We start from the raw sequence: 16,114 nt of genomic DNA, 5'->3' as shown, positions 1-16,114 counted from the left end.
ATGATTATTAATGATCCTATATGCGAATATTAGGAAATGATCTAATATTAAATAATTAAAAAAAATGAGCACCATGTTATATAGCTAGCCAGAAAACTCGTTATTAACTATCATAGATTAATCAACAAGTGATGATCGAGTCCAGATTAGACACTGTTACGACATGCTGGAGAGATAAGGATATGATGCCCTCACAACACACACACATCTTATCTTGTTCAGCTCATCTCCTCCCCGGACGATGCGTTGCATCCAGAGATCAATCGTCAATAGATCCTTGCAAGTTGTAGTAGTACGTGTTATTATCGGTCTCAGCTCAGATTTTTATTTCCCCGGGCATTATATTCCAGTGGGCGACAAGTACTGGAATTAGTTACACATTAAATTCCTCCTATCTTCATCAGACTTTAATATGTTTTACCATCTATTTTATTTCTAACGTCAGTACACGCGCTATTTAACGTGCACATGCGTGAGTGTTCTATTGTTCCGTACACGTTACATGAATAAACCTTAGGATAAGCTCAGTCTCTTTCTAAAAAAAGGCATGATTCATTTCACTATTTTTTAAAACGGTGCAGTTCCGCACCATGATGTTAATTAGGGTTTTCTTCAAGTTTTCAAAACCTGGAATCAAGTTTTTTTTTTGCTTGCTTTTGAACGAACGGAATTGAGTTAAGTTGGAGGGTTTCGACTTGACTCAATGAAGGGTTTCTTTGAAGAAAGATGGAGGAAACTGAACACCGTGAAATATCCCGATCCCATGTCCTTTTTCTAACGTGTAGGTTTGTATATCTTGATCTTAGGTTTAGAAGCTAAGATTAGGTATGTATTTTTGAATTCGACTAGGGAAATGGACTTGCCCAAGCACTTGCTCGAGATCAGATCCGAGGACAAATCAGACCGGAGCGAGGTCATGACTGAGCGAATGCCTCTCAAAGAAGTGAGCTTGGAGACCATATCAAATAGTGCGAAGTTCCATATTAATATAATAAAAAAAATACAAAACTATAGGAAAAACACACCAATACATGATGTCTATTCCTTGATTCCTTGGTTACAGTTTCTTTTAAGGCAAAAGCCAGAATAAATTTCACTATTAAAAACATGATGATGACTACCGAATGCAGCTAGCTCTAACAAACGGCACAACACACCGCGTCCTAGTACACTGTACACCATCCCACCTGATCATCCCACCAAACCATCACAATTCTATTCAACATAGACAGGACGAAATAGGGAGCAACGAAAAAGGAACTCGTCTCTTCCCAAGCCATGTAAAAATCACACTACATTTACTTTAGCTTTTGTAAAATTTTAAAAGATTACTACTGTTGACTCATATCAAATAAAATTCAGTGTTTCTGGCTCAACCACTTACTCCGTTTCAAAATAAGTCAATATTAATAAAAATGTGACAACCTAATTTGATAGATCTAAACATGTTAACTTATTTTAGAATGAAGTATATACTAGTGCAAGTACTTCATTCATCTCGAAATATTACTACCTAGTCTCTGATTGAACATTGTGATTTCTTGGATTGGAAAGTATCCAATCGGAAACTAGGTAACAACATTATATGAGAGAGGAAGTACATAATCTGAGGGTGTATTTAGTTCACGCCAAAATTAGAAGTTTGGTTGAAATTGGAACGATGTAACGAAAAAGTTGGAAATTTGTGTATGTAGGAAAGTTTTGATGTGATGAAAAAGTTAAAAGTTTAAAGAAAAAGTATGAAACTACAAAGACATACGGTACGGATGATGGTGAGATACATAGATATACTAGATGCAGCCGTTGGTTTCCCCCCTTTGTTCTGAGTGGAGTGAGAGCGACCCACAGAAATTCTCAGTCCAGTTTCAAAGGCATCAAGCCATCAAAGGCATCTTTGTCTCTAAGAATCAAGTGGATCGATGGAGCCACTTACTACTACAAAGTACAAACAATTAATTCTCCTACTTAATCTACATTTCAATCCAAGCACTGTTAAGTTGACATAATGAAATGTACACACTGCACTGTTCTATCTATTCATCTTTGCTACAAGATGATACTATCTATTTTCTGATTATACTAAAATTCGTGAACCATTTCCATTATTACAAATTAAGTTGTACTCCTAAAATGCAGAATTTCAGAATTTCCCCCTGATTTTGTAAAGGGTTATCTATCTATGCTAATTTGAATAATCAGTAGATTAATTAGATGGTCCAAAGGGAGGCTTATAGTCAAGATCCTCGGATGGCGGCGGCATCGACAATGACGACGACGACGACGATCGCCCAGCTGTCGTCGTTAGTCCGGCAGAAACCGCGGCGTGGAAGTCGTACTCCAGGTCGCCGCTCTGCAGTATGTGCGCGTAGCTGCTGAGGTCGGGGAACTCCTCCCGCGGCGGAGCGGCGACGGCGGCGGCTGCGGGCGCCGGTGTGGTGCTCTGGCCGCCGGCGAGGCTGAAGTGTGGCCTCAGATGCGCCGGCACCGGCAGCGGCGGCAGTGACGTTGGGGGGTGGTGTTGATGATGGCGTGGCAGCTGGACGGCGGCGATGCTGGCGCCGGCGACTTCGTCGGGGAAGTTGACCTTGGCCTTGGAGCCCTTGAAGCGGACGGCGGCGGCGTCGTAGGCGCGGGCGGCGTCCTCGGCGGTGTCGAAGGTGCCGAGCCACACCCGCGCCGCCTTCACCGGGTCGCGGATCTCCGCCGCCCACTTCCCCCACGGCCGCTGCCGCACGCCGCGGTAGCGCCGCCGTGGCTGCTGCTGCTCCGGCGCCGTCGCTGCTGATCCGCTCGACGACGGCAGAGGAGGAAAGCCGCGCGGCGGCTGCTGCATCACTGCGATCAACCCATCATGATTCATGCATATATCATGCATGTGCACAGCACACTGCACACACGGCAAAATTGAGGTAGAGATGGAAAGAACACTGAGACACGTATCAAAATGAAGAATAGAGACATTAATTTAACGTCAAATTAACACTATTGCTGTCATGCAAGCATCATAGTACAAAATCTACAAGGAAGAGTCCACATACAAAGTCGACAGCTCTGTCTCACATACATACTACATCAATCAACACCAAACCGTACCTGGGTTTACATCTTATAAGCAACAATCCAATAATTCACTGCCATTGCCACGTTGAAGGCTAAAGCGAGCTACGTGTGTGCTTCACTTGCAAATAACAACGCATTATTTATTCTTTCTAGCTAGAAACTACTAAAGTAAGTTCTATCCGCAACCACTGTACATTGTCACAAGCGCACCCTTTTGTCCCAAAGTTGATAACAGTATTTTGTCCCAAAGTTCATATGATTTCCCTGAAATTTTCTGGGCTATATAGACAATCATATATAGTATCTGCTCACTAATTTGAGCCTATGTTATTCGTCAGCATTAGTAAAAAAATTATAACAATTTCTTTTTGTACGTGTAGCCTTTTCCATTTGGTAATGCCTCCAAACTAGGTGATTCATGACGAAGAAGATCGAATTATCTGGAGAATTACAATATACAAAGACAGAGGAAGTAGAAGCCATGTGTAATCGATCACAAAACCAAGTATCCAATATCGATCAGCGTACCTTGCTGTCCGAACATGGTAGCCGTGGCAGCTCGCTGCGGCGCAACCGTCACCGGAGGAACGGCCGTGGTCACCTCCGCCGCCGTGGAGCTGATGACGTGCGTCAGCGCCGCGACGATGACGGCACTTTCGACGTCCTCCGCGAGCACCGTTGAGTGCCACGCGGCGCCGCCGTGTGCTCCTCCTGTCACCGCCGGAGACAGCGGCGGCGGCGGTGGCGGCTCGTCGTCATGGCGTGGAGGAGAGGAGCGGGCCCTCTTGTGCCGACCACGATGATGCCCTGTGTCACTAGCTTCTCGTAGGCGATCCACCCTGGTACCCTTGATCGCTGACGATGCAGAGCTGCACTGGTAAGAGGAGTAACTGATATATCCAGAGAAAACAGGACAAAGCCCATATATTATAAAGCTTTTGTGATGATGTGTCCAGCCCTCACTCGTGTTGCCTTAGCTTAAGGTCTAAGGAGATGGGAGAAGTGATAAGGATGGGACTCAGCTGCTACTGGAATAGCTTAGCCAGTCAGTGGGGACACTTCAAGAAGTTGTTTCCTTTATAGCCAACCACTTCATGGTAAACAGCAGTGTGTACAGTGTAGTACTTAGCTGCATTGTAGTACCAGCTGGATTGTCTGTATATGAATTGATAAGACTCAGCTCTTCTCTCGTTTTCCATCTTTATCTTTGAATTATATCTATTAATTTATTTACGTACAGAAAGAAGTATACAGATTTATGTCCTATATGTATGCATGTGTATATCTAATAGAATTGAGTATACTATATTTGAATCTGTAAATATGTATAAGCAGTCGGTTGCCGTGGACTGCAGGCGCCATGTATGTGGAGGAACCACATGCGATGTTTGTATGTGATGGTCCATATGGATAAGCATGTAACTGGTGTGCTTATCCAGTATACATGAAAACATTACAGAGCCAAATAGTTCTAATCTAGTTCAAATTCAAACAAAACCCTTTCCCAGATATCCATCTACACCATCCATCCATACCTTTAAATTTCCTTATTTCCACTTCTTTATTTGTTTCAGTATGCACGTTTTGCACCAAAGAGTATGCTCGGAATCAGGAATATACTCTCCAAATTTTCAGCACGTGTTTACACAAATATGGTCTCAGATATTCAGATGGATAGTGCAAGAGCACCTCAATCGCTTAAATGAATACAATTATGCTAACTTGTAAGTATGATAGTGCAGAAAGCCAGAAACTGAGAATTGATGCGTGGAAGACATACAGTATGACGCTTTGTCAATTCAGACCATACAATTATACTAGCTTTGCAAGTAGATTAAGGTCCATAGCAAGATCACGTACCTAAAGTTGACCTCTTGATTTCCTTCAATAGAATATTGGCAATTTGCATTTAAATCTCTTCAAACCAATATTTCCATGTTAATAACTTCTGATTGGAGCGAAGATAAGCTTTCATACAAGGCCGTGGGCATCCTCTGAGTTTGTATATGACTAAAGTACAAGACAAAGATGTGGGAAGTTTCTGCGAGGCTTCCTTCTCAGGTTAAGCCATTGACTTGAAGTCCTGCATGTTCACACAAGGTCAAACTATTTAATGACGTGCTTTTCACAGAAGAAAAATTACATCTAAATGGATTCAGCACTGCTTTCCCTCAAAGAAATGATAGGAAATGAATCAGTATTACGTATGTCACTTGCCGCTGCACTGTGAGTGGAGGAGTGAACTGCCATTGGTTATCTTCCCAACATTCAAGTGGTAGTCCAGAGCCCACATGCTCAGATACCAACCAATTATTCTTCCAATTTATCTAAGTGTACTGGTCAAGATGAAAACTAGGAGACAATCACTAGTCCTACAGATTATTAGTGCTATGGAGTAATGAATATGACCCATGCAAGTTGAACATCTTGTTTAAGTGTTTTCATAATCATAACCCGTGGATAATTGTACACTCAACAATCTTGGTTGATTACGCAACTACGCATCATGGTGTTCTCAGAGTAACTTTTTAAACACAAATCTCATTGACTCTAATCAATAGTTGCTGGATTCTGACTCTTCTAGAAACCAAATAAATAGTGCATCAAGAACCAAACAACTCCATATTCAAGAAGTAATATCTAGACGTAGCTCTACTAACCTATAGTTAAAATAATCAGTCATCATAGAAGCATCCAGTTTTCTACCCAACTCTACAGAACAGAATCTGTAACTGTAATGTAATGCCTAGTGACAGATGAGCTCAATCATTAGTCACTACTACATCACTCACAACTCGTTACCTCCTGAGCATCATAAATTCCATCTATATAATCTCATGAATTTTAGAATTGCGACCTTGTGAGTATATTCAATTTAAAAATGACATTTCAGAACTGAAATGTAGGTCACTAGTTTTGTAGACACAATTCTCGTAATATGCAGGCAGAGGAAATTGAAAGTGTCTTTGCTACTATTTGAACTCACCGAAAAGTCAAAACAGTACGCAGGAGAAACAGAAGGCGGGCCAAGATGCATTTCTGTACGAGAGCCAGCTTCCCTCCACAGAGCCCAGCCACCATGCTGACTGTGAAATCCCATCTCACCAAGAACAGTTTCTTCTTTATCGTCAGCATTGCTCTCTATCGCAGTAAAATTCTCATCCATATTTGCACATCTGAAGATTCTGAAGTCACATATTAATTGCTGTTGATCAAATGATGGCAATCTAAAGTGGCCTTCGTTGATGGCAATCTAAAGTGGCCTTCGTGTTACAATTTGAACTCACAGAAGCACTGCTCAGGAAGGGCTGATCCCCTCCCCATGATATATTCCTCTCGATGGGCATCCCACATGGCCATAGCTAGTTGCTCCCCTGAAAGTCCAACAGCTGTGTAGTTTGCATAGGCCCTCCTACTCAAGACCAGAGTCTTCTGGTGCCCTTGCATTGTTCTCATCGCAGTTACCATCTTATCCATATTTCCAAAGAAGGTGGCAACATAAGCATCACTGCTGACTGAAACATAGTAATCAAGAGCAGCTTTTGTATTGCCATGCATCTTCTCAAAATCATCATGAGTTAGGAGGGATGATTTAGTGTATATATTTTTGTAAATGGAAGTGAAGCCCTCAAGTTCCATTAGCCCATCGCCAGCAGCTAAATAAATGTTTGTGTCTGTGGGGATACCTAATGCTTTAAGTATAAATGCTGTTTCACTTGGTGTTAGAGGGCACTTGCCACGGTTCCTCCACAGAAGGGCAGCCTCACCAGTCAATGCCTTCCTGTCCTCCCCACGTGCAGCTTCAATTGCACTGAGTGATTTAGAAGACAGACCAGTGTATACACATCGACTGTAGGCAACCATATCTGGTTCAAATCTCAGGTGAAGAGACAAGAAAGGTTTTGGTATGGCTTGGAGAAGCTCAATAGCTTTTGTTTCCACATTCTTATTCAACCGCAGTGCATTGTAGCAGCCTTGGCAGTAAGAAGCTTTCGCGTATGAAGGATTTCTGAAAAAGAGGCATATACATCAGCTTGAAGCAAAGCCAGACTAAAAAGAATAATTATGGTAGCAAATAGTTCAAAATAAAATCATTGGCACCAGTATAAAAGCTATAACCCTATAAATAACACTAACTATTAAACTATTATCTGTCTTATGCCATTGTCTCACTCAGAGTGCATTCTGTGGAACATACTAAGGGTGAGTTCTTTTCTACCCTTTCCCAACTTCTATTCCCTCGTTTTCCACGGCACGCTTCCCGAACTGCTAAACGGTGTGTTTTTTGAAAAGAAATTCTATAGGAAAGTTGCTAGGAAAAAAATCATATTAACCCAATTTTCAAGTTTTTTTAGCTAATTTTATTTAATCATGCGCTAATGACTTTGCTCCATTTTGCGTGCGTGGGAAGACTTTCTCAACCGGTGGAAACGAACACACCCTAAAAATATATTGGGCAGATGGCAATCTTTACGAGTAGAACAGTGAAAACTAAACGTAAATTTACCAGGGCAAAAGGAAAATAAGAGTAGGCGAGTTGAAGTTGTTGCTGCTGTCATAAGTACTATCTGCTAAATGGGCACACTCCTAGCATTATTAGAACTGAGAAATATCCCAAGCAATGAAAGCGACAAAAAAGTACCCGTTTGAAGACATGATTGACATGGTCACATCAAACACCGGACATCAACATCTAAATGTACATAACAAGGCCAAAATAATTTTCGATGCTGGTTGGTGCTACCAAGTCCCACGTATGATACTTAAGAATCAATCATGAATATTACAAATCAAGTCAAACTACGTTATGTATTGAACTCTTATAATTACTGCAACATATCACACTGGAATTTCCTATGGTAATTCCTCGCCAGCCTTATCCTACCCATCCCTTGCAGTATATTAAGAGCATCAACAACAAACATGATTCAAGACAACTTTTATTAACACTGAACAACATAAATTGGGAACAAAACAAACCACTTGGAGGCATGATTAGGATAATCGGTATTAAAGAACTGGACATCACAATTCACAACTAGATGTTGAAATAATACCTGTCTCTTCTTTGGCTCATGGCAGGTGTCAGTGAAATATACTGATGCTCCAAGAGAGCTGGAAGCACCGTTTCCACGTAATCAAAATGTCCTTTTCGTTTGCTGCAATCAACCTTAAAGGGCTCTTTTGATGCTATCTCTTCAGGCATGTCCTTCACAACTTCCACATAACCTCTGGTTTGCTCAATGAAGTAATCAACATCGAAAACGTCTGCAAATCCACTGACAGAGAATACCAATAAGTGATGAACTACCTTTTGAACAGAAATAAACTGCATAACTACAAGTAGCACAGTCGTTCATCTTGTAGAGTGATTCTCATACCTAGATTCATTCCAGTAGGCAGCAACCTCAAACTTGGGCAGAACCATTGTTGCGTTGAGAAGGCGCGCAACCGCAATTCCATCACATAGCTGAAGAAACATTCGGAAGAATAATTACAACCAGGAGTAACATAATAACATAGCCAGTTGAAATCACATTCGCCTTGCAATGTGAAAATTTTCATAAATAATCTGAAAATTTAGTTATGCCACTATATATCATGCAACCTGCCTCCACGACATTTTAATCATGGAGTAGAAGATAAAACATATGATCCCCCTCATTGACCCTACTATCTTACTACTTGTGCATGGCCGAACGATCTAACAGCGAAATCCAGAAAGCCAACACTCATTTGATCCCACTAACAACGGAAGAGAGAAACGCTAGCCGAGATCGCTTAACGTACATCGCGTCGCAGCTGGTTGAGCCCGCCGTAGCAGTCGATCCGGATGTACCCATTCCTCCTCGACGGAGCTGCAGAAGAAGAGGAGGTTCAAAACCGCAATCACCACCACAGTCTCAAGCAGAGATGTCCACTACCCGGATCCTTAAACCCAAACCACAAATCACGGCGAGGTCTCACCCGGCATTGCCGCCCGCCACCACCCGCACGACCGCCACTCCGCCACCCGCCGCTGCGCCCATATGACCCGCGACCCCGACGCCGACGGCGACTCCTCCCTAAAGACCAAAAGCGAGTAAGCGAGATCCGTAAGCTTCTGGAACAATCTCGAGCATCAGCTGCAAGAGGTGAGGCTGGGCCGCGTACCTGGAGGTGGGAAGAGTGAAGAAGAAAGGCGGAGAGGAGGGTGGAGAGAGGAGGAAGTAGAGCGCGGGGGCGAGGAAGATGACCGGTAGGAGGATGCGGACGCGGCTGCGCGCCCACCACGCCGCCGGCGACGCCGACGACGACATCGCCTCGCCGCGAGAAGCACTGGATCTGATCGGCCGCCGCCGCCTCCACGCCGGAGTGGAGAGCGTATATAAGCTCGTCAGAATGTGGGCCCGTGGCTATGTGGGCCCACCATGTCATCGACGCTTATCCAGATCGAGCGGTGGCGTGAGGAAACCGGTAGGGGTGGGGGGGCTAACCAATCGGAAACGCGTAATAACTCACCCGCGGTTCACTTTCTCCTTATGACACGTGGGCCCATCTCTTCCTGGACCCACCTGTCAGTGACCCTTACGGCCTCCACTCTGAGGATCTAAACGTAAAAACGAATTTATCAGAGGGCTTATCCGCGAGGGGAAAAAAACGCGCACTTATTTCTCGCCTTCGCCGAGATCTCGGAAGAGAAGAACACGCACCGCGGGGAGAGGGGAGAGAAGCGGAAAGCTCCACCGAATCGAAGCCCCCACACACGCGAAGCTGGCGCGGGAGGCGGCCGACGCGAGCGCCCGGAAGCGCAAGGCGGCGGACGGCGGCGGGGAGGGCGACGCCGCGGCGACGGTCCCGGAGGAGGCGGTGATGGGGGAGGCGGCGGCGGCAGCCGCGGCCCCCGAGCCGGTCGTCGAGGGGGGAGGAGGAGGGGGGGGGGAGGGGTTGAATCCTAACCCTAGCGGCGGTGGGGGAGGAGGTGGTGGAGGGTGCTCGGACTCCGTGTCGGTCGAGCTCTCGATGGGCGGGGACTACTACCACTCGTGCTGCGGCGACCCCGACCCCGACCTCCGCGCGCCCGAGGGGCCCAAGCTGCCGTACGTCGGGGACAAGGTGAGATGTTGACGCCTCTCTCTCTCTGTCTCTCTCGCTCGCTTTGACTCATCTGCGCTTTGACTCATCTGCGGTCGATAGATTTGTTCATGTGGTAGAAATGGGTCTGAATCGTGGTAAGACGCCCAGTGTTGCCATGCCAGTATCCGCTAGTTGTGCCAGCAGGTGAGGCGATAGATCAGTCCTGTTAGTCTAGTTGGATGCTGATTGTTGGTCATCATTACTGTTGTATTGGTGCTCCATTTCTATGTGAATTGACATTTTAAGGCGTCTATACAAGCAGTGGGGACTAGAATTTGGATAACAAGTAACAATTTCCCCTTATTGCGTCATCTTAAAGGATAAGAGGAGTTATCAGATGCTGGATTTTCTCCTTTATTTTTAGTCGTGGTGCCTGGAATAATGGAGATTGGCTGAACAAGTTCATATCAGTTGTGTCCATTTTCATCCTCTGGATGGTCAGTCCTTAAGTATTGTCAGGCGCTATTGTTGGGAGCTGTAACTGTTGTACTTGATTTTTTAGCTTCGTTGGTGAACTGATGTTTGGAGGTTCATGCAGAAGTCAGAACCATGGGGAATTAGAATTTGGATGAACAGACAGCAATTACCTTTCGTGTTCTCTTCTAGGAAAAGAAGGGTTTATCTGTTATCATTTGCTGGATGTGCTCCTTACTTAATATTTATGCATGGAATAATAGAGATGGCCAAACAAGTTTGCTCCATAGCGTATTATGATTCTAGGATAAAAGTGGTGTCATCCTTTAATCGTCACACCTAGGACAATAAATGTGAAGGACGAACTTGTTGATGCAGAATAATAGCCTATGCTAGTCAATTCAGCACAGAAACTGAGGTTAAATGTGTCCCAAAAGTTTCAGTTAAGGTTCACACTAGGATTTACACGAACAGAACAAATCTGCAAATATAGGCCATATGAGAAGGTGGAGAGCTACATACACACAATTTCATATGAAATGGAAAATGATGTTGGCACTAAACTTGGATTTAGGTCAAGTAGTTAGATATTTGATGCCTCAAATTCATTTTGTTCTGTTAATTGCAAGCACCTTTTCACAATGGAGGACACTAATGCATTGCTATGATTATCTCTGTGTTTGTACAGTTATTTTAGGCTATCGTATGACTTTCTTCTGCTTTCATTTGTGTTCATTATTGATATCTTTTGAACCTTGCAGGAACCTCTCTCCACTTTAGCCGCCGAGTTTCAGTCTGGCAGCCCCATTTTACAGGAGAAAATAAAGGTCCATATGGATTTGGCAGTTATAATATGTAATAGACATATTTTGGTTGATCTATCGTATCAATGGATGGTGCTTCAATTTGTTCTTATAATTTCTTGCTTGGTCTGCAGTTGCTTGGTGAACAGTATGATGCTTTAAGAAGGACACGAGGAGATGGAAACTGCTTTTATCGAAGCTTTATGTTTTCCTACTTGGTATTATTTTTGGTCTGTTTCCATACAAACTTTGACTATTTTATAAGCTGATGATCTTATCATTTGCTTCTAGGAACATATCCTAGAGACACAAGACAAAGCTGAGGTTGAGCGCATTCTAAAAAAAATTGAGCAGTGCAAGAAGACTCTTGCAGATCTTGGATACATTGAGTTCACCTTTGAAGATTTCTTCTCTGTAAGTCTTTATTGTTACTTTGTGTGGCCCTCCTTACTTATCCTGTTCAATTGCTGTTTTGCAACTTATGCCAGATGTATTCCCTCTGAATAGTATGAAGATCTGTCCGATTATTTTCATGTATGCTTGTTTGCATTTCCTTTTTAGATGTTCCTGGAATAATTTTTGTATGAGCTAGTTATAATGAGAGCTTGTGCATTTTCCTGTCATGCAACAAATTAAATACTAGTGTCTAATCCTTGTGCATTGTTAATAACTTTGAAAATGATTAGCCTTGAAGATTGGTCCATTATATATATGTTCACTTGTTTCTTAGTTAGGATCACTCACCAGTCACCCTTCTGAAGTTCATAATGTATCACTTATAAGTAAGCTAGCAAAACAAAATTTGGACTGTTTGTAGCCACCCAGAACCCAAATAGATGGATTTCACATTATTTTCTACTGGCTTTGGGAGTTATTTGATCGATGCTAGTACAACGTTGAAATTTGGGTAGTTGAGATGCATTTTTCACAAAGGACTCCTTTATTGGTGCTTGATCTACAACTGGTGTTTTACTTTTTTACAAAAAAATGTAATCTCCTTGCAGTGCACTCAAATTATTGCAACCTCCTTCCTTATGTTCCCACCCTCATTATTTTCAGATATTCATTGATCAGCTGGAAAGTGTTCTGCAGGGACATGAATCCTCCATAGGGTAAATATCCTAGAGTTATATTTGTATCCTTAATGCATATGACCAATAATCATGTATTAACAACAAGCAATTTTTGTAATTGTTTATAAAGTATGGCATGTCCATCATAAATGTTTTCCTTCTGTAGTGAATCTATTTTGTTTTCCTGTATCCTTAGGGCCGAAGAGCTTCTAGAAAGAACCAGGGATCAGATGGTTTCTGATTATGGTTTGTACATCCAGATATGTGTAGTATGCCTTTCTCTGCTTTGCTCTCATTATTTAACTATGTCTTCTTTAGTTGTCATGTTCTTTAGGTTTGTCACCTCTGGTGAAATCCAAAGGAGGGCCGAGTTCTTCGAACCATTCATCTCTGGCTTGACAAATTCGACTGTGGTTCAGGTTAGCTCCATACTTCCATTTTATGAGGGTTTGTACAGTCGTTGGGGAGGTATTATGAGGTACAATACCTCCAGGTACCGGGAGTTACCACACATAAGCATAAAATGTGTGGTGCCTCTCCAAGGACCACAAGAAATCTCTTCATTATATTTGTAATGCACAGAGCAGAGAGTACAGACAAATAGACCTGCACTCTGCATTTTCATTAAGTATTTAGATGTGAGATTATTCTATGTTTTATCTCTCTTGTTAGTATTTTTTGCTCTGTTTTATAATGGAAGTTCATTTTCTTGGGAACTGTCATTCACAAAAAAATGAGTTATCGTACCCTGCCATTTAGTAGGGAATTTGGTGGTAAAAAACCATTAACTTTTTCTTCAATTTTGTGCCTTCTGCACAAGGTGGGATAGGGCATATATTGTGGAACAAAAGAGTGCACAATGACTAATTATTTAGTATGCATCACACTGGAGTATGATATACTAGTGGAAAGGTTATGGCAAAATACCATGATAGTAGCTTGATAGATTAGCAGGTCCGTAAGTATTTATCCAATGATAATGTTTTATTCATTAAACTGTAGCAGGATAAAATCTACTTATGCACCTTTTTTTCATGAGTAGCAAACAATGCATTCTCTGGTTTGAAAAACTTGTTCAAGTTGCAGTGTGTTATTCCAATCCGTGTTTGTGTGACAAGCAATTGCTGGAGTTACTGATCCTGAGTTCAATTCAATTTGCAGTTCTGCAAGGCTTCCGTGGAGCCGATGGGCGAGGAAAGTGACCATGTCCACATAATTGCCCTATCAGATGCGTTGGGTGTGCCAATCCGTGTGATGTACCTAGACAGAAGCTCATGTGATGCTGGAAATATAAGTGTGAACCACCATGATTTCAGCCCTGAGGCCAATTCATCGGACGGTGCTGCTGCTGCTGAGAAACCTTACATTACTTTGCTCTACCGTCCTGGTCACTACGACATTCTCTACCCGAAGTGATTCTTGCCCGGTGAAGCATTGTTGGTTTTTTCCTCATGGCCAGTTTGAGAAATCGCTGTCTAGAACTCTGTAGTTATGGTGCTCGTGCATGCCACCAAAGGCCGGCCTTACAAAGAAAAGGACTTGTGCTCTTGGTCTTGGGTGGTGAACTGGTGATCAAGGCATGCTTTGCTTGCCACTACCCAAATATCTCAGATCGGTAGTTTTTCCCTGCGTCAAGTCTACTCTGGTACAAACGATCTTGACATTGTGGTGTTGACTGTTGAGAAGATTCTGTTGATACTGTTACTAATCCTCTCTTACTCACCTGCATCATAAATTGATAGTGCATGCTTTGTCATGGCAACTAATTCCATTTTCCTTGTTGAGCTTGTTGAGCAATTCTACAGGTTGCTGTGTTGAGTTGTGCCGTACTATCATTGAACCAGGTGCCTGTTAACCTGTACTACTACAGTGATGTGAAATTGTGAATAACCTGGCACTGGCAGGCATGTCCCATCTTGCTCGGCAAATTACCCGAACTTTCTGGCTTTGGCCTTGTTTAGTTCCAAACTTTTTCTTTAAACTTTCAACTTTTTCATCACATCAAAACTTTCATACACATATAAACTTCTAACTTTTCCGTCACATTGTTTCAATTTTAACCAAACTTTCAATTTTAGCGTGAACTAAACACACCCAAATGTCAATGAAATCTGTTCGTATCTGTACGAATATATTGGGATTTGCGAGAGATTTCTGATTTGCACGAAATATGCATCTGAAAGGTCGTCGACAATTCGACATTGAGCTCCCAGTCTCTTCAGTCTCTTGAAAATCCATCTTCATCATGCGTGCGTGTACAGGGAGGCATGGGTCTCCTGGATGCACACTGGCACGCGGCGAGCACCGACATGGCGACATGAAGCGACACAAAGTAAAACCCAGGACAAAACCTCTTTAAGGTAAAGAGATGGTAAACAGGGCTGCATTTTATGGTCACCCTGGGGCAGGTCCATGGTCTGCAGTTGGAGAGGAAAAAAGGTTGACAAGGGTTGACTCCCCCCTGGAAGCTGGAGCTACGTACTCCCTCAAAGGAAACAGTAACACAGCTCTCTAGCTCTCCAATCAATTTCTACAGTAAGGGAAGCCATGAGACAAATGCAATATTTTCAGCAAAACTATGTTGAAAAAAAAAAGACGGTGTGTTTTGGACGTGTGCTTCCAATCATGACGCCCAACACATGGCTGGATTTATGTCAATTTTGTCTTCAGGGGGACCTCAAAGTATCCATCCATCCCCACTATCCGCGCGCATGAGCGTGACGCCCAGTCGCGTATGTCCCGATCCTCCTTAATCCGCCAACACATGTGCGTTTCTTAATGCAAGGAAAGGGACAATATGCCTGCAGCATCATCTATCCTGACAAAACCAAACACAAAGAAAAACACATCTGCTAGTACTACTAGTATAACGTACTGGATGAGCTCTAGGCCCTGTTTGGAAAGCTTAAAATTTTGAGAATCTGCTGGTTGGTAGTCAGCTTTTGAGAATCTGGAGAAGCTGGGTTTTCTAGCTTCTGGATTATAGTTCATTTTTTGGATTCTACAACTATATATTCTCAGAATCTGAGTGATAATCAGGACTGTTTGGGGGAGCTGAAATTCTAGGAGAAGCTGCAGCAGCTATAAGCTCCCCAAACAGGCCCCTAGTTGATGTTGCTGCTGTTTGCTCTGCCTTGGCTACCAGCCAACCTCCTGTGTCATCCAACTGCTTAATTACAAGTAGTAGGAGTACTACAACACAAGTGGCCAATCATGGATACGTTAGTTCTTGGATCAGGCGATCGATCTACTATTGGTTTTGGATTTGTCTGCTGATCAGCTGATATCATGTGTACAGGAAGGAAGAACAGTAGCACCCAGATGCATGCATGATTAGTGCCTGCATTAGTGCTATAATAATAGTGTGATGGTCGTAGTAGAAGCATCATGAGCAGCATCTGACTGACTGAATGACAGATTTTTTTTTCTTCTTCTCTTGGCGGGAACGAAACGAACCCATCATTCGCACCGCGGGCCGTAGAATCTTTTGAATGGGCCGGATGGTGGGGCCCACCCGTCAAAAAGCCGAAACTCAAGGGCCGCATTCCGGGCCCACGCGCGCGCATTCTGAATGAACTCTGAAGGGCAAGAAGAAAAAGTCTCTGAATTGCCTTTGTATTGAAATTTTTTGGCAGAAATTTATGAAGC

At 43.1% G+C, this 16,114-nt stretch overlaps 3 protein-coding genes across 5 annotated transcripts; 1 reads left to right on the top strand and 2 right to left on the bottom strand.

Annotated features, from left to right (window-relative positions):
* Nucleotides 1-1,863: 1,863 nt before the first annotated feature.
* Nucleotides 1,864-3,961, bottom strand: LOC136351379 (ethylene-responsive transcription factor ERF113-like). 2 transcript variants are annotated; one of them, XM_066303436.1, is made up of 2 exons: nt 3,589-3,961; nt 1,864-2,887 (listed from the first exon to the last, which is right to left on the bottom strand). In XM_066303436.1, exon 2 carries the CDS (start codon nt 2,873-2,875, stop codon nt 2,204-2,206), a length of 672 nt encoding a protein of 223 aa, XP_066159533.1. In that variant the 5' UTR covers nt 2,876-2,887; nt 3,589-3,961; the 3' UTR covers nt 1,864-2,203. The 2 variants fall into 2 exon arrangements, with proteins under 2 accessions (XP_066159533.1, XP_066159532.1); XM_066303435.1 differs by having other exon boundaries at nt 1,864-2,835.
* Nucleotides 3,962-4,990: 1,029 nt separating this feature from the next.
* Nucleotides 4,991-9,400, bottom strand: LOC4346170 (O-fucosyltransferase 13). Of its 2 annotated transcripts, none has more exons than XM_015794611.3 (7): nt 9,214-9,400; nt 9,028-9,125; nt 8,851-8,918; nt 8,442-8,530; nt 8,118-8,339; nt 6,047-7,069; nt 4,991-5,143 (listed from the first exon to the last, which is right to left on the bottom strand). In XM_015794611.3, the coding sequence occupies exons 1-6, from the start codon at nt 9,357-9,359 to the stop codon at nt 6,331-6,333; spliced, it is 1,362 nt and encodes a 453-aa protein (XP_015650097.1). In that variant the 5' UTR covers nt 9,360-9,400; the 3' UTR covers nt 4,991-5,143; nt 6,047-6,330. The 2 variants fall into 2 exon arrangements, with proteins under 2 accessions (XP_015650097.1, XP_015650104.1); XM_015794618.3 differs by having other exon boundaries at nt 8,118-8,328.
* Nucleotides 9,401-9,739: 339 nt separating this feature from the next.
* Nucleotides 9,740-14,237, top strand: LOC4346169 (OVARIAN TUMOR DOMAIN-containing deubiquitinating enzyme 1). The gene is made up of 8 exons (XM_015794619.3): nt 9,740-10,155; nt 11,352-11,417; nt 11,528-11,611; nt 11,685-11,807; nt 12,453-12,505; nt 12,663-12,712; nt 12,785-12,885; nt 13,628-14,237. The coding sequence occupies exons 1-8, from the start codon at nt 9,913-9,915 to the stop codon at nt 13,880-13,882; spliced, it is 975 nt and encodes a 324-aa protein (XP_015650105.1). The 5' UTR covers nt 9,740-9,912; the 3' UTR covers nt 13,883-14,237.
* Nucleotides 14,238-16,114: the final 1,877 nt, after the last annotated feature.

Source organism: Oryza sativa, chromosome 8 (assembly GCF_034140825.1).
Source record: "Oryza sativa Japonica Group chromosome 8, ASM3414082v1".
Taxonomy (NCBI): Eukaryota; Viridiplantae; Streptophyta; class Magnoliopsida; order Poales; family Poaceae; genus Oryza; species Oryza sativa.
This window is presented reverse-complemented; position numbering and strand designations above follow the sequence as displayed.

Bases quoted from the DNA above. Each gene is read 5' to 3' on its own strand.
- LOC4346169 (XM_015794619.3), top strand. From the start codon at position 9,913: ATGGGGGAGGCGGCGGCGGCAGCCGCGGCCCCCGAGCCGGTCGTCGAG. The intron at 10,156-11,351 runs GTGAGATGTTGA...TGAACCTTGCAG, and splicing joins TGCCGTACGTCGGGGACAAG to GAACCTCTCTCCACTTTAGC. The intron at 11,418-11,527 runs GTCCATATGGAT...CTTGGTCTGCAG, and splicing joins TTTTACAGGAGAAAATAAAG to TTGCTTGGTGAACAGTATGA.
- LOC136351379 (XM_066303436.1), bottom strand. From the start codon at position 2,875: ATGCATGATATATGCATGAATCATGATGGGTTGATCGCAGTGATGCAG.
- LOC4346170 (XM_015794611.3), bottom strand. From the start codon at position 9,359: ATGTCGTCGTCGGCGTCGCCGGCGGCGTGGTGGGCGCGCAGCCGCGTC. The intron at 8,531-8,850 runs GTACGTTAAGCG...ATGTTTCTTCAG, and splicing joins TCAACCAGCTGCGACGCGAT to CTATGTGATGGAATTGCGGT. The intron at 8,340-8,441 runs GTATGAGAATCA...ATTCTCTGTCAG, and splicing joins GCCTACTGGAATGAATCTAG to TGGATTTGCAGACGTTTTCG.